The following is a 26,415-nucleotide window of genomic DNA, read 5'->3' as shown; positions in this document are numbered from 1 at the left end:
CCCAGCTTTCGTCAAAAGGGCATGTTGTCAACCACTGCCTGGTTGTGCCCTTTACAAGAACCAGCCAATCACAGCGCGCCGATTACAGCGCTACCAGAGAGCTGATTAAGGAACAGTGGTAATAATGGTGCATTCATTGCTGATGCGCTCTAGGTGTTTCAATGTACCAGGAATTAAAAGATACAGAATGAACAATAAAAAACAGACGGAAACCCATTAAGGCTTTTATTGCTTTTTCAAAGCTGAGGAATCCTCCTTTAAATATCAACTTTAGCTCCTAAAATCCCTTTAGAAAAAAAAAAAGAAATACACACCAGTCTTATTTTAGCATCATTGCTATACTATTGCTATTTTATTATTCTGTTTTCATTTTATTTTAAATGTGCAGTGTGCACTGATTTTTGCAGATTGTGTGTGAATTGCAACCAATAGAAGTTACGGTGGCCGACAGGAAGTGATGTCGTCGTCTGAGACAGCAGAAAGTAGCCAGTTAATCAATGAGGTTTCTTTACAAAGATACATTAAGAAATTAGGTTTACTTAATTATTCAGTAAAACGATGTTATTGCGAATATTATTGTTACTTGTTCATCATTGTGTCAGTGTTTTATTCGCTGACTTTAGCTTTGAAGAACAACATAGTGACGAAGCGCGTTTGCCCGCTCAGGGCCACCGTAGAAACATGTCGGTGTAAGGAGACCCGCGGTGTGTGAAGAAACATGTCGATGCAAGCGGTGTGTGTAGAGAGAAATGCTCATTCTAAGCTAATAAAAACATAACGGTTCATTAAGGAAGGTCTTTATACACCACTGACAACATAAATATGCATATGATATTGCATTTCTGTCAACAGATCCTCCTAAATATTACACAATGCTCCTTTAAGTAATTTTTTAACATGTCAACATAGTTATTATGGTATTACTTTACTAAAAGGTCACATTTGTTATCATTAGTTAATATATTAAATGAACTATGAGCAATATATTTGTAAAACATTTATTATCTTTTTGAATGTTAGTTAAAAATGTTTGTGGTAGTTCACAGTGCATTAACTAACATTAACAATTACCATTTTCATTTTTAAAAAGTATTAGTAAATGTTGAAACTAACATTAACTAAGATTAATTGTTCATTCTTAGTTCATGTTAACAAGTGTAGTTGAGTTGAGTTATTTCATTACTTGAATGAGAAATGTTGCCTTGGCAAAACAGCTGAAAAAAATGAGATTTTGTACATTTATTTTATTTCATTTATTGTTTATCTTATTTCATGTATTTTTTACATGAACGTTAACGTTAAGCTAACCCTGATACACAAACGAGGCTGTGATTGATGTACAGAGAGCTATAAAAAAAATAATCAGATCATTTGGTCTTGGAAGAATTTGATAAGAAATATTCAAGTTGATATTTGAGATCATCAAATTAAAATAAGCTTGAGCTCTCTTCTAAAGCTCACATGTGAGATTATTACTGGAGGACTTCTTCTGAAAAATCTGAAAAGCAAGAGACTTAAAACGTGTCTCTTATTGCCGTCTAGAAGGAACAACTGAGACAAATGATTTTTCATTTGTACCGGAAGTCACCCTCCACCTCGACTCCATGAGATGACATTTGGACACGTAATTATAAAAGCACTTAAAGGCGGTCGGCGTAAACGCGCTCGTCTTTCCTCGTGGTGCCGTGTGTCCTCATTTAAAGGCATTAGACAGGATTTGCAGCTGCACTGCTGCTCACGCTTGACGTTGACGCTGCCCGGCGATGCAGAAAGTGACGTGGGGAGAGAGAAAGTGGCGGGTCTGTTGATCTTGCACCTCTCTGTCACATTAAAGCTGTCTGATGGTGACACACACTTCCGTCACAGATCACATGGCTGACCAGAACACACGTTTAGCAAAGGGCGCGCAAGGACCATTTGAGCTGACAACTGTATTTAAAGCATTGGTGGATTTAAAGTCGTATTGAAATGGGATTCACAACCCGTTTACTTTGTTAACACGACAACACTGCAATGATTGAATATCCTACTCAGTGTTTTTCCTGTACATTCTTAAATCAAGATACATTTACTTGAGAAGAAAATGCAAATGCCCTACGATGTTAAGAGTACAGTATCAAAATTAAGTGGGTTTTTGCTGAAAACGATGAAGTATATCTGCGGTGGTCAGATAAATAAACTTGCTTTCCTTTTGAATTAAGTGTATTTTTCTGACCCCATTGGCGGATTTATTTCTATGTTTTAAAATCTCCCTGTAGTCAATCATTTAATTCCTTAAAACTCATCTTTGATCACCAAAATCATATATTGAAAAAATGTTCCTCGAAAAAATTCATGATGCTTTAAAATATCTTGAATGTAACTCGACACCCTTGCCTCATTTAGTATTCGCAGTTCTATGAATATGCAAATGAGCCCCGCCTCCACTCACTCACTCACTCAGAGATCCACTGGTTGGCGATCACACGTTGATCTGATTGGTTACAAGGTAGTTTGTGACGTCAGAAACACCAGCGATTTCAAAGCGTGTTTTTGAGACTGTCTTTGGTTCACTGCAGTTTTAAGCAGAAAATACTCAGCAATGCTGTCGACTTATAAATTTACACATGATTTGTCGTAAAGCAGATTAAAAACACCTCATAGAAATATAAACAACATTAAAAGCTGGATTTTCACCACAGGGAGACTTAAAGCAGAAACTTACTCATTTATGATACATTTTTCACAAAGCAAGACTTAATATCTCAAGTAATTTTGCTTCTATAATTGCATCTTCATTTAAGAATGTTTAGATATTTGTATTGGAAAGCAAGACAAATATACAGAGTTAAATTTCTGAGTATAGGGCGAGGACGGTATTTGATTTTGATTTTATCCATCGAAAATAAAAATAAAAAGATTATACAGACAAACCTTTTTTAGGGAATAACATGCAGTCGTGCACTGATGAATTACTCACAATAATACAAGAAAGTGTATTAAGAAAGTAAATAGGGCCCCTTTGATTTCATTTTGACTTTAAATAAGGTAGTATAATTGCCTCTGGTGCTGTAATGAGTCAAATCAGAGGTGCATTTATTCTGCAAACTTCACTGCAAACCGTTTTCCTCACAAAGTCTTGAATATTACATGTCTCAGCTCCCAGAATGAGTCATCAAACCTCAGAGGCAAAGAATGATTGCAATTTAAATAAATAAAAAAACAAGAGTAGTGAACATACTTTAAGAACGCAGGCTGCGACGACTGTCCTACCACTACAGACTTTCTCTTTAACCAATTAGAGAAACATACAATTGCTTCACCTCATTCCCAAGATTCCCATTATGGTAATTTATTCCTTATTTTACACTTCGTACAGTGAAAGTACAGGAGTACTGAAATGCACTCACAATCCCCAGGGAGTCTGTCGCCGTGCAATCGATCTTTTTCATCCTGCCAGATGCTACAGCACGCAATTCCTCAACACAGTCAAAGAGCTAAAAGAGAAAACACAAATGAAGCTGGTCAAAGTGTCAAAATAGAGCAGCAATAAACCGCATTAGACATATGGAGACCAACAGTGAATGGATAATGGGATCTGCTTCAGTGGAAAGCTGTCCACCTAGGAAACACTTTTAGGCATCAAAGGCACCTTTACAAAAGAAATCAATGCATAAATAAATAAATAAATGCATTAACAATGAATGCATAATTAATCCCATAAATAACTGCATAAATAAGCAAATGCATAAATAAGCAAATGCATAAATAAATAAATAAATAAATAAATAAATGCATTAACAATGAATGCATAATTAATCTCATAAATAATTGCATAAATAAGCAAATGCATAAATAATTGCAATGAACAAATGCATAAAATAAATAAATAAATTCATTACAAAATAACCCATTTCACCCATTGTGAACAGAAAGCATAAAAAGTTAATGTCTTAAAACGTAGCTGATCACATGGTCCAAATTAAAGGTGTAATTAAGCAGCACAGCTGTTTTTTCAACATTGATAATAATCATAAATGTTATGTCTCGAACAGAAAATCATCATATTATACTGATTTCTGAAGGATCATGTGACACTGAAGACTGGAGTAATGATGCTGAACATTCAGCTTTGATCACAGGAATAAATTACACTTTACTGTATATTCACATAGAAAACAATTACCGGTACTTTACATTATAATAATAGCCTATTTTTACTATCTATTAGTATTAGTATAATTTATCCAATTAATGCAGCCTTTGTGAGCAGAAGAGACATAAACATAAAACATAAAACATATTACAGAACCCAAACTTTTAGTAGCAACCCCAAAATGCAATGCATATATGAACATGATTTAGTTATAATATTCATTATTTGAATATCAACCCAATATTTGTTGGTGCTTCCTATTTTTTACACATAGCATCAAGTTGTCAGCTAACATCAACTCAGAGAGTTAGCTGAGTCTCTTATGGCTTCCCCGTGGGAAGCACTTGTGTGGCGTGCTTGAGAGATCGTTAATGATGTGTTTCAAATCAGACACTTATTAGGTTCAGGTCTCTGTAAGGAGTAGTCGTCGAGAAAGCTCTCTAATAGGGTTTAAAGCAGAGCGACGGGGTCAGAGGAGGTCCTGTGTTAAAATTAAAATGAGGACAGACGAGCTGAACACCCACTCGAAGACTACAGTTGAGATGAATCCAGCTTTATAGAGAACTGCAACTGCTCACAACAACAAACCTGAGCCAGCTCATCATGCAAATCAGCAACAGATTGAACAAAGACGAGAAGAAAGAACCATGATGTGTCCAAAACAGCCCAAGAAACTTCCATCATATGTGACCCTGGATCACAAACCCAGTCTGGAGCCGCACGGGTATATCTGTGGCAATAGCCAACTATACATTGTATGGGTCAAAATGATCAATTTTTCTTTTATGCCAAAAATCATGAGGATATTAAGATCATGTTCCATGAAGATATTTAGTAAATTTCCTACCGTAAATATATAAAACATGTATTTTTGTGAGTGAATGCAGCACAATCGTGAACATAAATGCACAACTTTAAAGGAGATTTTCTCAATGTTTACATTTTTTTGCTCCGTCAGATTCCAGATTTTCAATAGTTGAGTCTCGACCAAATATTGTCCTATAAAAAAACACACATCAATGGAAAGATTATTTTTTATTCAACTTTCAAATGGTGTATAAATCTCAATTTAAAAAAATTTACCCATGTGACCCATTGGTTTTGTGGTCCAGCGTCACAAATGGAAAGAGGACACTGACAATGCGTCAACAGAACAAGACAGCAGGTTACTTCTAAAACAATGTCTCAGCTTTCAAATTCTGTCCATTTTATTACAAAATTAAACAGAAATAAACCATTTTGGTGATGTGAACACGCCTCAATTAAAGCGGCACGTGAACCGATCTGTGTTCCTCTATTACTAGTTATAGCACCAAATACACTTGAAAGAACATCAGAAGAAATGCTGAAAGATACAGTAGCTACTGATATAAATCATGTCTCATGTAATCATTCAATTAGTGTTTCATCTGCAGAAAGACGTGAATAATATCGCTTGTGAACAATAGGCCTATGTCACGTAAAGACATTCAATGACCATATAGCATGTTAGATGGCTAGAAAAATTAACTCTAGAGACGAGCATTTTATATAAGCACTATATTATTGTATTTTTACTCTTATATAATCATCAAAAAATACAACATTATTTTAAAAATTGCATTATATTAATTGTATGTGAATTTTAACCTTTAATAATAATACCAGCTGACAGGTTTTTCTGTATGTTTTCAGCATTAGTTGAGAGAGATTTGTTTCCTTTGGAAAAATTAACATAACTGTACCTTATATCTAGCCAAATGAATGGATCCTGAATCAAGATCGGAATGGAATTGCAAGCTTACGGATCGAATCACCCCAAGTGAAATTAACAACACAAATGAAGTCTATTAATCGATAATCTACCCATGTATAATCATAATTTTCCGTGAAAAAGGAATAAAATTTGGTGATTTACTCCTTCTAGTGTTCATTTCAGTCAGAAATTGCCGTGATTTGTATGTAATGGTACTGTACGTGTTTTGAGTTTTGTCAAATATGGACAAACCCAGCCATTGGGTTAAATTTTTTAATTGCATTTTTGATGCAAAGTTTGGGTTTGTCTATATTTCACCCAAAATTGGGTTAAAACAACCCAGCATTTTTTAGAGTGTAGGAAGAGGCACGTTTTATCGATGAGCCCGTGTTGTGAAGTTTTATGGATGTTTGGCGTTTTGAGCCAAAAACACTGCGAAGAAATGCCAGCCGACCTCATCCTCAGCTAGTGAGAGGTTTCAGAGCTCTTCCGCTGGCGGTCTCAACACCTGACGGAAGCTCAGGACTGAACAATTGCTCTCCCAAATGAGCCGAGATTTCCTGAAGCTGCTTTCTTATTTACCGAGAGGAAATTAAAGACTGAAGAGAAATGAAGTGATGTGACAGTGGAAAGCTTGATGCTGCTTGAGTGACACTATGACAAATCGGCCCGTAAGACTGTGGGCCGTATCTTGCACCCAGTGCAATTGACTTTGAACACCGACGCATGTATCATTCCTATTTTGCACCCGCGCACAGCGGACTTTTCCCTCCACAGACGCACGTCGGTAAATTAGGGAATGAACTTGCGCTCGCGGGGGCGGTTCAGCGCAAAGAGGAGGCGTGTTCCAGCGCAAAAGTTCCCTGGTGATATTTTCCAGTTTTAGAAAGCAATTGCGCCACTGACCAGGAAAAAAACAGTCTAAAGACAGCGGCGCGTTGCGCGTTAGTGATATGGTATTTTAAGGGCGCGTGCTTGGCCATAATGTAGCGTGTTGACGCGCATCCACTTTGATTCTCTAATATAAACAGACGCAGCAGTTTTCATTTTTGCAAATCACACATTATTACAAGGAAAAATATTAACACACGAGGGAAATCATTGTTGTGTCCATGAAGATGTGGAAAAGATCTATCTAGATTTAAAAAAAAAAAAAAAAAAATCTAGATTAGGCTACACATTTACCCAAATTATACGCCTGTTTAACCGAAGCTAATTTGTGTGGTTTCTCCCATCTTCCCCAATGTCACTTATCTGTGTTTTACGGCCCTGACGAGAACGTCGGTCTCCTCGGCTGTGAATCGCTCCTGGCGTGCGCCGGCAAATCCGCCGTTATAATAGCGATCCGCCGTGGAACAAGCGCGCCGGCTCTTAAAGGGAATGTGAGAGGACCTGATTGGTTTATTTCACGTTACGCCCAAACCACACCTATAAATTATGAAGCTACTTCAGACCAACACATTTTAGATTTGCGCCGGGCGCAAGAGTCGTTTATCCCGCCGGGAAAATAGCAACAGCGCCGGGATCCGCCCACAAAGTTACTTGCGCTTTGTGCTTTGACACTTGCGTTTCAGAGCGTTAAAATAGGGCCCTAAGACTATCAGTCTATCAGTCTTAGAAGATTTAGAAAATGAGATAAATAAAATAAATTTAAATGTGCAAATGGACTTTTGTTTTATGGAGTTAAATAGGATATTTAGTGTTTAAAACAACATTGAGAACAGCGTTAAAATCCTAACCTAACTTAACCATAAACCTATATATTATATATATATTATAAAAAAGATTATATATATAAAAGATTAAAAAAAGTAACTTAGAAACTTTAAGTTAAAGTGGTACTAAAACGACTAACATAAAAACTGAAATAAAACTAAATTAAAGATAAATAGGAATGTTAAAAGACGAATAAAAATGACAAAAAACACAAATGAATTAAATTACAATTAAATAAAATTAATTAAAATTGAGCAAAAAATTTATTAAATAACATGAAAATGAAAATAAAATCAAACTGAAAACTACAAATCTAAAAAAAAAAGTTATTTTATATAAATAAATATTAGTAAATACTAAAATAACATCAATTGACAATTGATTGAATGGTGTAAAGTGTCTCTATGATTGAATTCAGTCGAAAGAAAAGTTTAGAAGATGATAAAAGATTACAAAAGACATACATTATTTTATTTTTATTTTATTTTTTAAGTTAAATAAAATCTGGTCCATTTCATGTTGACCTCAAGTCTCCTGCTTCTCAAATGTTTCTCTTAAAGAGAAAAATAAACAGTAATCTCACATGCAACTCCTCTAGGGTTAAGAAGAGATATCAGTTTGTGTGTGTGTGTGTGTGTGTGTGTGTGTGTGTGTGTGTGTGTGTGTGTGTGTGTGTGTGTGTGTGTGTGTGTGTGTGTGTGTGTGTGTGTGTGTGTGTGTGTGTGTGTGTGTGTGTGTGTGTGTGTGTGTTCAGAAAACACTGAAGATCTCAATATGTGCATTCAAACATTTCTCAAATAATGATCATGCTTTATGCGACCTATTGAACTCTTTTGTGTCGGTTTATTTCCTCCGATGAATTTTAGATGAGACATCAGAGACAAAGGTGATAATTGAACAACATCAGAGAACAATGAAACGGCAAATTCCCAGGGATCTTAAGACATCTTGCTATTTTTTATTTATTTCAGTAAACAGACAGGCGGTGTTATTAAAAATGACAAATTATAGTCTAACGAACGACTCAAGATAAAATGAGAAGTCTGGTCACGAACACGGTCTACAATAGCGGAAATTAATCGTTCTGCTTTTCCTGTCAGTCACACAACAGATGCGGTGACAGAAATCAAAACATGAGAAGTTCTTGCCGACTGTCATGACATGTCATTTAAGTCACAATGAGGCCTGTGATGTAATCCGAGATTCGTGTGGGTGGGATGGAAAGTGTTGCACTAAATTGGCTACAATAAGGTCAAATCTTTCCAATGAGGAGAAGTTCTTCCACCGTCACATACGGATAAGACTGATGGTTCGGCACTGCAGTTTTGAGTCACCCTGGGTTATTTCTAAAATGGTTATGATCCCCTATCGCTCTTTAAACCAACCCTACGCTCCTGAAGACTCTCTAAATCACTTCAGGAGCTCCTCGGATAATCGTGGGATTTTATACCATTAGAGTGCACTAATTCAGTTTCACTGCTGGCGCTGATATTAAATGGAAAATGAACCAGGGGGCAGAAATGATAATGGAGGATATTAAGGCGTCTGAATGTGATTTTAGGGCACACCGGCGAGACGACGCCGCCAGTTTTTCACTCAGAGGGAAAGATTACACTTGGAAGCCCTTCCTGACATCACTGGCTACGTTTACATGCACGACTTTTGTTTCAATCGGACTGAATTCATTTAGATTGATGAATCTGAATGTAGTGTGAACGCTAAACATGTAATATACAGTTTCCCGATGTTTGCGCATAATAATAACCATTCTCCTACATTGGTTCTTTAGGCTATTCGTTTTGAACAGCAGACTTAATATTATATCCATTTCTGGTCATAATTCGGAGACAATGAGGATATGAACCGTTGTGACGAGCTGCTTATATTTATCACACAGTAAAAATGCCCAAATCCAGTCGCCTGTGGATGAGAGTCTGAAACACGGACTGGTGGGACGTTGCTCCACTTCACAGACGCAGGGAAAAGTCTTCACATGTTCTCTGGATCGGATTAGAAAAGGAATAAACCCCCCTTTCAATCCGATCGAAATTTAATTCAGATCGAGCTCAATCGGATCAATTAACGGGTTTACATGAAGGCTTTTCAGTTCGATTGAGCCGTCGATCCGAATACTAACGGATTATTGGTTGCATGTAAACGTCGCCAGTGAGACATGAACACGTGTCTTTGTGAGGCTCTATAACTGTCTCACTGTTGGCGCAGACAGACACGTCAAAGCCGATTCTTTTTAAGAGACATGACATGTCATTTTAAGAGACATGACATAAGGAGCTTTCATAAGGGAACAATTTTAGTTCTAGGAACTACTTTTGGAGGAACTAATTTATCTCCTACTTTAGAGTCGGTCTAAACCAGCACTATAGGAACTATCCGTGACGTTAGTGTTCGCTGATTGGCCGAACACAAGCAAAACACCAGCACCCGCCATTTTTTTAAAAGCAGTGTAAACACACAGATTATAGCCTATATATTTACTCCAGAAACTGACTCTAGGAACAGATGAGCCTCTTAACCTTTACGCTGAGACCAAGAGAAACATGATTATGTATTCTGCTCAGCGACACTGGACATCAACCACACGACAAACGCTGATGGCTTTTCATATACTGTCTACTTTCTATGTATAACAGTTCGATCTAATAACATATTAGTAGGGATGCACCGAATGTTCGGCAACCGAAATTATTCGGCCGAAAATGTAAAAAAAAAGCGAATAAATTTTACCAAACAATGACGTTTCTGATGACGCGATCATGTCATGACCCATTTAATATAAGCTCAAAGATGGTCAAATAAAAATATTATTAGTTGAACAATTTATTTATTTTAAGTTATATTGTGCTTTGTTGGTATAATGTCTGCTGTAATGTAAACAAAATGTTCATTGTTAAATAAATATTTTTTCTTTGAAAAGCAAGACAAAATAGTAAAAAGCACATTTTGACTACTTAATTTATGCAATGGTGGAAAAATTGTCAAAATAAATGGGAAAAAATGCGAAAAACCGTGTTCGGTATTCAGCCAAGTTTTTAAAGGATAATTCCGGTATTTAACAGCTTGAGTCTATATTGTAGTTTGTTTTGGATGAACAAGAGTGGTAGACAACATTTTTTTGACAATGGTTCCTCTCTCGAGTTTTTGACTATAAAAGAATTGGCCATGGACCCATTTAACATTGGAGTCAATGTGCATGTCCGAAAATGTCATTAAAACAGCCAATAATGTTCGTTTACAAAACTGTGCAACTCACCGAGTGATTAGTGATGTTAGTTGATGTTCCAGAAACAAAAAGTGTTGCGAAATTCAGTTTCTGTCGTGTTTTATTCGTCATTTTGTAAAATCCCATTGAATTCTGTTGAAGGACTGAGTGCTCGTTAATATTTATGCGTTACCGGAAACGGAAAGGGGGCTGTTTACATTTGGTCGATGTCGTCTTTTTGCTCGCTTCCGTTTCTCATAAGGCTAGTGACCAGAGCAACTGTGCTCCCGGAGAGTAAGCCAAATAAGCAAACAAAACCTTGAAAATTGAAAGACGTGACCACTGACCAGTGCAATATGAAGTTGAACTCGACTGTGACCGTGAGTGTCCCGCGAGACATAAACATCGGTTATCGCCATCAAGTGGTCGGGAGTGTGCTAACGCTTCAGATTCAAATATTGAGCGGAAGTTACACGGTTGTGAAGTGTCTGAAAAAATAGTTCCACTATAGCAAAATAAACGGATTGGAATCATATATTGCGACGATATATTGTTTATAATCATCAACGAACACCACTAACCACTCGGTGAGTTTAACAGTTTTGTAAACGAACATTATTGGCTGTTTTAATGACATTTTCGGACATGCCCATTGACTCCAATGTTAAATGGGTCCATGGCCAATTCTATTATAGTCAAAAACTCGAGAGAGGAACCATTGTCAAAAAAAATTTGTCTACCACTCTTGTTCATCCAAAACAAACTACAATATAGACTCAAGGTGTTAAATACCGGAATTATCCTTTAATTATATTCGGTTTCGGCCAAGAATTTTCATTTTGTTGCATCCTTACATATTAGACAAATCGGTGTAATCTAATGAACATGGAGAATGCGAGCGCTGTGGGCTTAATTTCTGGCGTTCTCAGCGTCGTCAAAGTAAAAGTCACAACAACAAGCGCAGCTCACGTCACTTCAGATTCCTACTAGCGGTGCGAATGCAACCAGGAAAATTTTCCTAAGGGGACCTTAAGTTCTCAGGGAACCACTCTGGTGGCTCCTTCCTAGAACTACCCGGTGCGAAAGCCCCTATAAATGATCGATCCTGTTTTGATGCATCATGAGTTTAAGGAATGGCCTCAGTGGCTCCTTCTGATAGATGATGAAACTATGTACCCTTCAAAGGTTTAGGGTATAAAACTTTTATTCCGCAAGGATGCATTCAATTGATCAAAAGGGACAGTAAAGACATTTACAAATGTCAAAAATGTTCTTTTTATTTCAACTCGCCATTTATCAAAGGATCCTGAAAATATTAAAGTATCATGGTTTCCACTAAAGTTTAAAGCAGCACAACAGTTTTCAACATTGATAATAATCAGAAATAATGTTTGTCGAGCAGCAAATCCTCATATTAGAATGATTTATAAAACATTTTCTATTGCATTTTAGTAGATTTATTATCAGTGCCTGATTTTGAGAGTTAAAGTGCGGGAAAAGAGCATATTTTCCTGTGAGCTATCTTTGGGATTACACATTACAGCTCAGTCAGTGCATCTTATTTTGACAAAAAATAAATAAATAAGTTGTTACCATCAAAATCAAACAGCATAGAAAACAGTCAAACTGCAATTGAGAGCAAAATATTTGTAATCTTAATTTCTGTCCATGCAAATATAATAAATGGGTATTATTGAGAGATGACATGGAATATTACGCATTTCTCACTTCACACGACCATTTCAAATGACCAAGTAACTAAAAATGCTAAAAGAAAACAATGACCAGTCGCAGCACTTAAAACATGCACTGTCCCTTGAAACTAAAATCCTAATGTTGACAAAAATGTATTGTGAATATCTAGCTTGCATGCTCATATCATAAATGCCTCAAACCCCGAATATCAACCAAAGATTTGATGCAACTAACCTGGCAAACTTTGGCAAGTCCAGTGATTAGTTATTTGTTGTTCAGTGCTACAGTCCGATGCCTTTTACACACAACTTTGTTGCCATGCAGACTGACAAAGACCTGTGCACTCACACTGCAGGGAGTTGCATAATAATTAATGCAATCTGATTGGAAATTGGCATGTTTGTAAGTGCTGACGGTCAGTGTGAGCAGTCGGACGCTATTATGAACCTATACTGTCCATGTGATGGATAACAAAACTGAACATACATACAATATACGTCATTTCAGGTTTGTTATTATGATGCACAATCTCTGTAATAGACCAAGTTGGTGTTTCAAATACTTCCTGGTCCAATCGATATCTAAAATGACCCGGGAATAAACTCTTTATATAAAGCAACAGAGAAAGCTTTAGAGAACACCGTTATGTACATCTGGGAACACACTGCAACAAATCTAGTTTGGATTAGGAACATAAAATCGATTTTATTTGATATTATGTTATGTAATATACTAGTTTCAATGGCTTCAATCCATGACGAGTGCTTTATTACTAAGATATTGTTTTGAGAAAATGTATTATTCTGCGAAACTGAATTTGCACTCTACACATTTATAAAAAATAAAAATAAAAGTCAAACTGTTTTACTTCTTACCATTTGGTTTATCATTCATCCGAACATAGATCTTAGGAAAAACAACATTTTTGTTTATCTCGCTAAGCCAACAAGCCAATAAAATCACACTTAAAAAAAAATTCATATCCATTTCAAAGGAAAATGCAATTGCTGGCCATAACTGAGGTCATTTATCTTTGTGAAGTGTCATTTCATCGGTAGAGCAATGTTATTTTATTATGAAAGATGGATTGACTTGAATGTGAATCAGTCTTTAAACAATTGTACTTCTTAGATGCTAAACATTAGCTTTTTTTAAGGATTCAGCTTAACATCTGTTGAGCCCTACACAGTTTAGACCCTGTTTTGATTATGATTTAACAGACCAATTTCTTCTACTTTACTTTGAAATCCTTAAAGCTAAAACGTCTGCTAAACTAGATGAAAATCCCTGCCCTTCAAAGACATGTCAATCCAACGTCAGCAAATCCAAACGCAAAAATTGATTGACAGGCAAAGAGCTTCTCTGATTGGTTACATTTTCTGATTCACAAAAACAGTACAAATAAAAGTGGGAACAATTTTCCATATCCAGGTCTGTTTTTTGGCTCAATACTTGGCAAACGGTTTGAATAATTTTTACTTGCACAGCCAACCAGTATCATGCTCATGTCAAGGTCCGTGACCTCCAATAGGAGTCGCTGCTGAGCCACTAGAGATCTGTTCTCCAGCTGATTTCCCCGGCCTCAAGCTAGTTAATTAGCCATAGTGAGTCATATTTCAGCGCCATTACAGATTTATGACAGGAAAGAGGCCAATTCAACAATGCGTAATGATGAAATAAATAGTCGAAGCAAGATTAAAAACAATAAATGATGGCTTGGGCAAATCATCATAATCATATGTAACCAGTTTCCAGCATCCTCAGAAAATAAGCAAGCAACCAAACAAGAGCTATGCGCTATTTCTAAGAGTTATAATTAACTACATTAAAATTACTATCATGCATCAAGAATATCATAAACACCCAGAGCTTGGTTATTATTGCCAAATGCTTGCGTCTAATAAGAAAATCCTAATTTTGATCATAACATCAATGGATTTTAACACTCGATGGAGCCATGGCTCTTCAAACCTCATAATCAGTTCCATCTCATTGGGAATTGAATCATTGATAATTATATTGATTCATATAAGGAGTCGGATTGGATCATGATGTTATCAAGCTGCCTCCAGCAGAACGGTTTCATCCCGATATATAAAGATTGAACTCATTTAAAAATGTGTCGCCGCGTGAAATCACGCTCAATAGCTGGTGTCTGGCTGATCTGGGATCTGATTGAAACAGACGATGCTCGTCACACACGCCGTCTCAATACAAATCACCATCGGTCTGTCAGCGCTGAGTATCCGACCGAATCCAGAGCTGTCGGGATGCCATCACTGTCAATCACTCAAACGTGAAAAGACTTGGAGGAACAAGGCGACAGCTTTAGCTAGATTTGAGTTATTTTAAATAACCCAGAGGAAAAATGTAATTTCTTTTTCGTAGCTCATTAGATTTAATGGAGTTAGACTCAGTTATACTCAGTATCAGCTTTATCTTCTAAAATGTTTCGTCCTTGGGGGACAAAAAAAGTCGGATTGAAGCAAATGGGCCAAAGTTGTTTAGAGGATAGCAGCTCAGGTCAGATCTCGGAGACTGATTGCTGACTGTGTCTCTTGGCAAATCTGAACGCGGTTTGAGAAATTTCTGAACTCTGGTTTTTTGTTTCCAAAGACTTTAGATATACAAAGACAGTCGGTGCACTGATATTACTTATGAATGGGAGAAAGTGTAATGTGCAACAGAGTTGTCCAAAACTGAAATTGAGCGCTGTTGAGCGGAATCGTAAACGCTTCTGATTGGCCGCTGTGTTCACGAGCTCATCGGATATATCTATGATTGGCTACAATGATCAGCGCTTCAATAACATGTTGTAAATATACATCAATGACGCTCTTCAGATGGGAGTGTTTGAAAGCAGGATTATCGAAATTAATATAGAAATTAATCGAAATATCGCAAATGTATATATCGCAATATGCATATCGCAATGGCTTGCAATAACTGCGGTCATGAACAAAAGACAAAGAGAAAATCACTCGCTGCTCTTGGCTGAATAACTTTTGTAGCTTTAATAAGAATCAGGATATATTTCATTCATACAGTGAAAACTAAGTCGTTTTTTATATTATTTGATTATTCAGTTTCTGTTGTTAACTAAACCAAATGTAGGCCTTCCTGAACCCCTAAACCCGTGGTTTACACTGATGTTAAAATAACATTTCTTTTGCAGTAAAACACTGCTGTTCACTTTCAGAAGCTGTAGGGATGTTTTCTAGTCACAAAAAGAATTAAATGCTTATGTAGGTTATATAATTTGAAATATATTTCAAAGATAATTTAAATTTATTTTACACACTTTCAGCATTATCGTATTGAATATCGCATTATTAATCGCATTTTTTTTTTCAATATCGTGCAGCCCTACTTCCGTGTGCTCTCAAACGCTCCCGTGCGCTGATCCTTGTAGCCAATCATAGACATATCCGATGAACGCGTGAACACAACGGCCAAATGAGGTGTTTACGACTCCGCTCAACAGTGTTCAAAGCGTCACAATTGACAACTCTAATCTGCAAAATGACGGAATAAGTCCCGCCTTCTAAATAAAAGAGCCAATCGCTGATTGGTTAAGTCATCACATCACTGCAAGTGCAATGGAGGCGTTGCAGATGATATGGCCACCGAATGAACATACTTTTTATAAAAAATGAACTTTGGAAACATATGAGAAGGAGACTGTCCAAAATTGAAAGATGTACCATAATTATACTCACCCTCATGCCTTCTGAAACATTTATGACGTCTGTTATAGGTAGGGGTGGAACGGTACATGTATTCGTATTGAACCAAATCGGTACGGGCGTCACGGAGAATACACGGTATAAAAATAATTTAAATAAATAAAACTTGCGTGCAAATTAATGAATGTAATGCGGAACTACTGTTAGAAACGCGGGTTCTGTAGCCCTGCCTTAAGCTAGGTTTGCGCTGTCTATGGGTTTGCAAGCCTCCGCTGCGCGCGCGCCTCCCTAAATGGACGAGGCATTTATACTTTGCGCTCGCCGGTGTACTATTCTTTGAAACGACAGGCTGTGCCTGCGACTCGGTGTAATTGTCCTCTAAAGTCTAAACCATCAGGAATCCGCGGTGAGAAGAAGTAAGGTACACTCGTGAATGTTTATTTTAGTACACTTTAGTAGGCTACACCAAAACCACACTACAAGAGAATCGTGCAAAGCAGCAAACCAGATTATTCCTTGTGACATTAGGGGGAAAAATGGATATGAGAACGTAACCTACAACTAAATTAACGTTATCTTACATAATTTCTAAACATTTTTATTTAGTTTTGTGAACCTTTTTATAAAACAAGGCCATTTATTTTTATTTAAAGGGCTTATGTCTGCTATTGTAGGCTCATTTAGTTCATGTAAGCAACTAATTTAGACGCAAGAACTGGGTGCCGGTGCGGTGAGATGTACATGCTCGGCCATCACGTGCATCTTCGGGTGCGGAGCCGCGCGCACTGTTACAAAAAAAGCCGGGCACTGCACACCGCCACGCGAAATGAGGCCTTGCGCACCCAACGCGCTCGACCGCCCACACCGCGCAATGACGACATTCTTGCCTGCGCGCACCTTCGCGCTCGTGCGTCCGCACATAAGAGATGCTGTATTTTCAGTTTTATAGCTGATTGTCTTATTTTGTTTACATCTTACTTTACACACTTCAGGGCTGTCGCAGCTGCTCAGGGGAGAGACTGTTGGTGGTACAGACTGAGACACGCACAATATAAATAATTGCCTTCTGCATTTTTGTTTTGCTTTTCCCTCCATTGTACCGAACTCGTACCGCTCCGTGATGTCTGAACCGAGGTATGAACCGAACCATGACTTCAGTGTACCGTTCCACCCCTAGTTATTATAGGCCACGATTATAAGATGCATTTTGTACTTTTTGGAGTTTGACAGCTTCTGCTAAACTTTTGTGTTCCACCGAAGAAGAAAAACTCACACTGGAACAGCATGAGGGTGAGTAAATGATGAAAGAATTGTCATTTTTTGGGGGGCAATTGACTCCCTTTAATCTCATTGTTGTGTAGAAGAAACAACAGAGGTATTAAAAGGATTTTTCTTCCCTATGGGAAGCTGCAAAACTCAGACAGTAGCAGCTTACTTTCCAAACACTCAACTAATCAGACGAGGAACAATCTTGAATTCACTTTGAACCCGTTAGCCTGGCGTTATTATATAACAACGCTCTCCATTCCCTATTCACTCAGACTGTTAAATCACATGAAAATCTTTTGTGAGGCACTACATGCGTCACTTCAGGTGACATAACGTCCATCACCTCGACACTCATTTAGTCTGCTCTGGGTTTTAAAATCCAGTGGTTTATCTCCGCAGGGTGCAACTTCAGAGCAAAATAAGCCTTCAAAAGTTTGCAAAAAAATGCAAAATCATTCATTTAATCAGTGTCTATGTGCCGAACCGCCTCTGCCATTTCATGTAAAATCACACCTAATCAAGTCCACTTTGACGCTGTTAGTTTAATGGGGGGTTTTCTCAAAAAGCTGGGAAAGGTGAAAGTAACTCCAGGTCCGAGATCTACACTAATGGCAGTGTGTGAAGAATTATGCCTCAAAAAAAAAAAGAGTCAGATTTAAGAGTTTTCTCAGTGGGGACACAGAGAGCTTGGGTATGTGCATAATACTGTCAGGGCTCCAGACTGCAACTAAATGGTCACATTTTGCAAACTTTTCTCCACCACATTGCCCAACTGATAGAGCTGTCATTTCTGTTGCAAGTGAAAAACATCAAAAAGCAAACGAAATGAAACCGCGCTTCTCATTTGAGCTTGTGGGCCGATCTCAACCACACTACAAGTTATTACACAGCGCTGGGAGATCAAGTGAGAAAGTGTTCAAATTCGCTGCAGTATTATTAATAACATCACTGCGAGAGGCATTGAATTCTCTAAACCACCGATATCAGATCACAGATATTGTGCCAGGAATGAACAAGTAATAAAAGTTTTTAATCCACAAAATCACCAACATTCACCATGGATTTAATGTAGCAATGCTCACTGTAACCATGGTATTGTGGCAGAAATAGTTTTTATATTATTCATTTCAGGGTTTGTACAACTTTTTGAGTGACATTTTGCACACTTTTTCCAGCACTTCAAAGCTCTAAATATTATCCAATTTAAATGTTATTTTTAATGTGGTGACCAATCTTTTTATATAGCTATATATATAACCTCAATGCTTTACTGTCAAATGTGCATTCCAAGAAATAAACATGTTATATATTATTTAGTTACTGCACTTATTCATGCAAAACAATAGTCATTTTATGATTAAAAATCCCCCCGACACACACATTGAACTAAACATGAAATTTAAAAAAAAAATCTTGTAAATAGTACTACAATAATCTTAGTTTACTAATAATCATTATTTAAAGTTTACTATAAACCAATGGATTAAAGAACTTACACATCCATATGGTCAACGTTCTTTAATAATAATTAAATAAAAATAAAAATATTTTATTTAGGCTACCGTATATACAATAGTACGCCAACTAGTAGTAATGTGGGGTCCTATTATCATTTGGATATGATTTCAGCTTATAATAAATATAATATAATATAGCCTAATATAATATCACTACAAATAATATACAAAAAAGTCACTGATATGACTGCCGATATGCATAGCTAATTTGATCAGGTGCTCAAAAATCAGGTGCAAAAAAAAGTTAAAATGACAAAATAATATTATATATTTTCAATCCAATAATTGGATGCCAACATGCATGATATCAGTGGCAACAATGCTGCGCTACTAAATGTTTAGGCCTATAGCTGCATGCTGGATACTGTTCTTGAAGTTCAGAACAGCTTTTGTCTTATTTATGACTCCAATAAATTCTTTATAATCCCTGTAATTTAATAAGTTATAATTTATCACTTCAATACTGATATCAGAGATTAATTGAGGTCGCAAAGTTTAAATGCCCTGTAAAAACAGTCTTTGTAGCTCCTGATGGATGATGGGTAAATCTAAAAAAGAAAACGGCAGCCGGCAAACCTTCAAAAAAAGGACTTTTTCTGCACAAAGACAGATCGCTGTGCTGTGAATCTGTGATGTGCTTCAAAGCCCAACAAACCCTGCCTAAGAAACTGATCAGAGACAAACGTGGAAAGCTCTGATCAGACATTTGACCTCACAATCCCACGACTTCTCCAACAGCTGTCTAATGGACTACACTTTTTTCAGCCTCCAGAAAACATCTCTGAATTCCTCAATGGAGCCTCACTGTCAAAACCTGATGCATTATTTTGGAAAAACTGATGCAGGATTTTCCATTCCATGCAAAAGTGCAACTCCCTCTCGCAGATGGAACCGGATAATGATAGCCTTCGTGCAACTACCTCCTCTGGATTGTAATCATCAACGCATCACGCTTTGTGTTTGAGATGCGGAATAAACAACATGAAATCACAGACACTACCAGCGCTTGAAGAAGTGATAATTACTCTGACAGCACCGAAACATGACCGGCTTATTTACATATGTGACATGCATGTGCATGTACTGTAATTAGACCGCTTGCAGATGCTGCATGCAGTGAAGTTATCATCATTACATACAAAACATACAACTTAGCCTTCAGCCAAATGAACGAGCTCCATTGCTTTCCTGTAACTGCAAGCAATTCTCTTAAGCTGCATGGTTATTCATGCATTTAATGCATTCTTGGTTACACAGGTATACGTCAAAGCAATGCTAACGCCTTTTACAAGCAATGCAACAGGGTGTGTGAATCATATATATGAAATAATTAAAAATAAGAACTATTTCAAACCTTTAGCCAAGAGGGACATGGGAGACGGTGGTTACAATGTGTGCATGTCAACAGATCGTAATGAAAGGTTTTAGAGACGTCATTGTGTTGATCTGAAAAAGCAATGTTGCAATGGATCAAACAGGTATTTCAAGAAGGTTTTACATATTTACGTCAGAGACGCTGGAAGCATGTCACAACCGAGGATAACTGCTCAGAATGCTGTAATTGGTCAGTCTTACAATAAGAGACTAATTGTTACCATTTTGCCATTTTTATGTTGATCTAAAAGATCAGGAAATTGGATAACCTGTACGACTACCAAACAAACATGCTCAAAATTATAATACACCTCTTAATCTCAACAACAAGCCACATGATTTAAGAAAGAATTAATGTCTCTAACATATAAAGGATATGTCTATGTTTATTGCTTAGGGTTATGGCTTTGTTCCAATCATTTACTTTAATATGAGCAAAAGTACATGATGCTACCTTAGCAAATGCCACTGATCAGGCGAACAAGAGGTGGGTCCAATTAAATGGGACCTTTTCGAAGCCTTGATTTTGTTTTTGGGCTCTACTAGAATAGGTTTAAATGCTTGAATGTCCAAAAAAAACACCTACTTTTTCACATAATTTACATTATTGCAGCTCCTCTCTTGTTTCCAATGCTATTGTCGCAAATTTGTCGTTCAACCACATTGGTTAATGATGTGGTGGAGTAATTACTTCTTTTAATTAATATTTTGAGATCAAATTAATGCTATATAAATTATGAACATGTCATCTGAGGATTAATTCCCATTTTCTCAGTTATTTTGCTTTATTTCCAGATTAAATCAATGGCTCGTTCTTACATAGTAGAGCACGTTCACACATGTGCACTCCTCAAAAACGCAGCTTTAAATCTCTATAGATTGTACTGAATGTCAGCTTGCTTATTTGGCTCAAGATAAGGATTTATTGAATCCACATATCATGCAAACTAGAAACTTTGCTTCTAACCGCAGGTCAAGAGCGGTCACTAAAACGTTTGCGAATGTTCGTTAGAACGATGGTTTCGGGAAACACGGAGTCGTCGTTGAACTATGTGGATAACGACGGAAACCGCACCCGTTTAGTTCCTGTCTCTATGAAGTAGGGCTGTGCAATTAATTGAATTTTGATTTTGGCTCCCAACGATCACCAAAATAGTACAATCGAGTAAAAACGATTATTTTGCCATGTTTTGTTGTGCAAGAACACTTATTTTGTTTTGTGTTCTGAATGACACACGTACATCCGCCGTCCCGAAGACATAACCTCTCTAAGCTTGATGTTTAAACAGATAAGATTTAAAGGGGTGTTTGATTATGATTTGACTTTTCTAACTGTAGTTAGTGTGTAATGTTGCTGTTTGAGCATAAACAACATCTGCAAAGTTACAACGCTCAAAGTTCAAAGCAAAGGGAGATATTTGCTTTTAAAGAAAAGGACTACAACAAACGGCTGGTAGGAACTACACGACATTCCTCCCGGGTTAGTGACATCACCAACCCTAGAATTTACATAAGCCCCGCCCCCAGAACACACAGTCCATGTTGAGGAGAGGAAGAGTTGCTGTAGTCGAGCACATTTGTGAGTCAGCTCAAACTTTAGCATCCATCTTTTCACATGCAATAGAAAGTCACTCTGTGTGCATCTCACAACAGTTCCTATTCGAGCGATTTATAGATTATCATGACAGAATATGCTAATTGAAGATAGTTAACTCCACATCAGCGACATAAACTCATCAACTAACCATTCAGAGACGTCCTGTTCTTCTACATGTTGTTCTTCTTCTTGAGTCTATCCATCTTTGTCTGACTCCGGTTTAACATTAAAGACAGAACAGTTTCTGTCATTTCACACACACACACACACACACACACAAGCTCTTGAAACCCCGCCCCCTGCGCCGGGAGCAGCAGCTAATTTGCATTTAAAGGGCCAGACACAAAACGGTGCGTTGACACAAAAAGTGACAACTTTAAAGGGGAACTGAAACGAAATAGGAAGTAAAGGTGATATAACAGATGTGTTATTGTTATTTGTGGTAAGACACTTAAAACTGCTGAAGTAGTTACAAGGGGGAAAAACAGTGATATTAGTTTGTTGTTTTGTTACTAGGACGCAGCCATCTTGAACTTCAACGGTCCGTGACATCACTGGCATGGTAGGCTACCTTGACAGCTCCAGCAAAATGGCATCTCAAAAGCATGTTACAAAATTGTGATCTGTCAACAAGCGAATAGATGCCATCAAGGGCCGAATAACCTGTTTGCAAAATGACTGTGGCATAAATATGACGACGGCGGCAAGTTCCCCTCACCCCTTAATTGTTATCTTGATGTTTACCTTCACCGTAGATCACCTTGCTAAATTAATCCAACATCGAGAATGCTATCCAATATAAGCAATATCTATCAACGACACCCACAAGATAGGCTACTTGTTAAGTGTGATTTCAGCCGCTTTCAAACTGTGTGTATGAGAGACGCGGTGGCGCGCCTTGCCAGTTTAAATTTGACGAGTGCAAACGCCTAAACGTAATGCACAGACAGCCAGCTGTCACTCACAGCACGTGCACTAAACTACATTCTCTTTATCGTTTTATTGCATTTAAAGTGTCAAAAACACAAGGTTCACATAAACTGTTATTAATATATTTTGTTCGTTTCAGTTCCCATTTAACATGCTATATAAAAAATATCTGTGAGGTATTTTGAGCTAAAACTTCACACACTCTGGGGACATCAGAGATTTATTTTACATCTTGTGAAAAGGGCATTATACCAGCCCTTTAAACAGAAGTAAAAATTATCAACTCCAATTCCAAAAACTCTTAACAATTCCGTCATGTGCGACTCCTAAACGCGGGAGTGTAGTTTCGACGCTTGTCTTGTCCAACCCATTTTGAGAGACAGAGAGAGAGAAGACGCGGCACCGCTGAACACACACGTGGTTTAAGTTGTTTCTTGGAGAAAGTTTTAAAATTATTAATTTGATAATCTCTGTGGATTAATTTATGCTACTCAGATAATCTACTTGCTAAAGTGAATCAATGTTTGAGGAGAAAAGTGGTAGACCTGCGGGAATTATTAAAATACTTATTGGAGTATTATTTGTTATAGCCTATTATTTATTTTAATAGTTCAAAAAGTACAATAAATATTCAAATTTCGATTTTATTTTTATTTTTTTTAAGAATTGTTAAAAGGTGTCTTTTTAATAAATGCAACACGTTCCCAAAGTCATGTGAAATAATCGTGTTACATAATCGTGATTTCAATACTGGCCAAAATAATTATGATTTTTTCCATAATTGAGCAGCCCTACTATGAAGCCCCTCCTTCTGAAAAGCACACTGTGCTCTGATTGGTCGGCTGGATCAGTGTGTTGTGATTGGTCGAGCGCTTCGAATGTGTTTGGGAAATGGCCCTCCCCTTACCATAACCACCAGTTTAACACACTACTAACTAACTCAACCAGGCCCCGCCCCTTTATTCTGCGTATTAATTATTATAAAGAGGAATATTGTGACGTGTTTGTTCCCGAAAGAAACTCAAGACTACAATGGAACACTGACACTGATATAGAGAAGAACTCTATATCACTTTTCATGTTAAAACAGCAACAGTACACTCTAAAGAAAGTAACTATTGTTTTGCACTTGAACTTCCAGTGGCCCCAAAGAGTATTTGGTTACATAAATCACACTTAAAAGCGTCAGAATGTTTACATTAGATACAATATCAAACAATTTGGCATTTATTATAAAGAAAGGAGCAGGAACATTTCACAAAAGAAGTTTCTTCTTATGTTTTGAATTATAAAACAATGTCCAAAGTAAAGACCGTATTGTGTGACTTTGGGTTTGTTTGTGGTTAGCCGATCTTGTTTATATTTAATGTGATTCTCCACATGTGGTTCCTCTGTGAGGACGCCTGTGTGAACTTAAGGAGAATTGACTTCATACATTCACTAAAAACACAAGACATTGAGACCAAATAGAATTAATTTCAGACTTTATAATTGAGACAAATACCTTTTGTGGTCACTGTGTGTACAAACGTCTTTACGTCAAAGACTTCAGGTGACGTACTTCTATGTGACACCCTATATGAGTAACTTAACATTCTGAAGATTAAATTACTATGTGCCCTGAAGACAAATATGCATATTTTTGGGTGAATGTAAAATAAAAGGTTCCAGTTTTAAGATGCAAACAATTCTGCATTCTGTAATATTATAGAAAACCATCAATGTTCTCATGTTTTCAATGAACCTATAAACCAAAAAGGAAATTACACTTCTGCATCTCCAAAGAATGAACCGATGATCCCTATATGGCCAAAATGAACTTCCAACAGAATTAACAACCACTGAAGGATCTTCACATTATCAAGTTCTGTGCAAAATAAAGCCTAGGTTTGATGTTTCACCAAAACAAAAACTTTTTATTCTGTAGTTCTTTAGGGAAACCATCAATGTAATGTAATTTACTCATAGAAAGAACCTATAAATGTAACATCAAGACTCATAGACTCTTAAAAATAAAGTTTTCACAGCAATGCAACGGAAGAACTATTGCATGTTCCCCAAAGGAACATTTCAGGGGCAATGTCTTAAAAGAACAATTTTTGTCTTAGTGTGAAGAACAATTTAATAATCTAACAAAATAAACTTTTTCCATGTATTACAAAGATCCTTCAGTGCAATGGAAAGTTTGTGAAACCATAGATCCAAATAAAACATTATTTATTTATTTTTTAAGAGTTTATCAACTCAATACCTTTATAAAAGCAGGGGTTTCTTTGCTAAAACACATCAAGGCGTCTTTAAAAGACAAGTCCATAAATTTTTAAGTGCCAACAAAATTCAATCGCTACCACAACAAGGAAATAAGATCCCTCAACGACGGTGACAATATCAACTTACTTGTTGGAAGCGATACAGATATCAATGTGCCTGAGACTAGATAAAGACTGACAATGGAGAAACTCACCTGTGTGCCTTCACTGATGCCCAATGAGCCAGAAGAAACGCTTGCTGTCATCTACAGAAATCTGTCGGACATCTACACGCATTGGCTTGTTACTCCAAGGAAGAGAATGTGAATGAATTCTTGTGTCTTGCAGGCGAAGTTAGCAGCCCAATGTGTGGTTACATGTTGGTTTACAATGATGAGTCTGATTGTATATGCAGCCCAAGCCAATGATGTGTCACACACACACACACCCACCACCCCCTTCCAAACCAGCAGATCTGGCTCCAACCCGCCGGAGGAGAAGACGAGGCTGCGTGTGCAGCTCAGCTCAGGAACAACCTACTAAACCGTTGACAATGAGCTCTAATTCCACACGGCGCTCATTCACTGCATTGTTTGTGCAAACGAAAGCAGCACCACACCTCTCTGAGGTTAAACCGGCCTGCTATGCGTTTTAAACGCCATTTGGATCACATGCCTCGCCGATGAGGAACCAGGAGCCAGAAAACTGTTTGGTTTAGGAAACTCGACACAGCTTGTTGACAGTGATATTATTGCGCTTGTTTTTGTGGTCAATGTAATTTGAATGGCCGCTTCCATATTCAAAGTTAGGAAAATCTCAAAGACTAAGGGGGCAGAGTTCAACTGAGCCGTCAGTAACACACACGCTGATGTCCGTCTTCAATGGATACAAGACTTTCACCTGAGAGAACAGAGGAATTTCATCACATATAAGGAATAGAAGAGCAGAAAACACTGACAAATCCAATGCTTATGAAATAATAAACTGGCTTACTGAAGCATATATAAACTTAAGTGAGGATGAGTTGATTCAGAATTGAATAAATGGCTCTCTTGTGTGAATTTGAATTGAACTGGGCAACTAAACATGGCGTTAAACTGGAATTTGAACTGAAATATCCATTTTATTCTGCCAATTTTTCCTGATTATTATTTTTTCTAATTAATATTTCTTCTGTTTAGAAAGACAACCCCAAAAAACAATGAATCAAAAATATGAATCTATTGATTATACACTTTAAAAAGTTATCCGTTTAACTAAAAAAAAAAAAAAAAGATTAATTTCCCAGAATG

General features: G+C 37.1%; 1 protein-coding gene across 1 annotated transcript in view; it reads right to left on the bottom strand.

Moving 5' to 3' along the window:
* Positions 1-25,748, bottom strand: part of LOC306991857 (3',5'-cyclic-AMP phosphodiesterase 4D-like) — a 278,174-nt gene extending 252,426 nt beyond the window's left edge. Inside the window, exons 1-2 of the mRNA XM_079600083.1 lie at positions 25,339-25,748; positions 3,390-3,476 (exon numbers count right to left, since the gene is read on the bottom strand). Of these exons, the coding sequence (XP_079456209.1) occupies positions 3,390-3,476; positions 25,339-25,389 (138 nt within the window). The 5' untranslated portion in view covers positions 25,390-25,748. The remainder of the gene's footprint in view (positions 1-3,389; positions 3,477-25,338) is intronic.
* Positions 25,749-26,415: the final 667 nt, after the last annotated feature.

Source organism: Phoxinus phoxinus, assembly GCF_949152265.1.
Source record: "Phoxinus phoxinus genome assembly, chromosome: 23".
In the NCBI taxonomy this organism is placed as follows: domain Eukaryota; kingdom Metazoa; phylum Chordata; class Actinopteri; order Cypriniformes; family Leuciscidae; genus Phoxinus; species Phoxinus phoxinus.
Note: the sequence above shows the minus strand (reverse complement) of the source record. Positions and strands in the feature narration are given on the sequence as shown.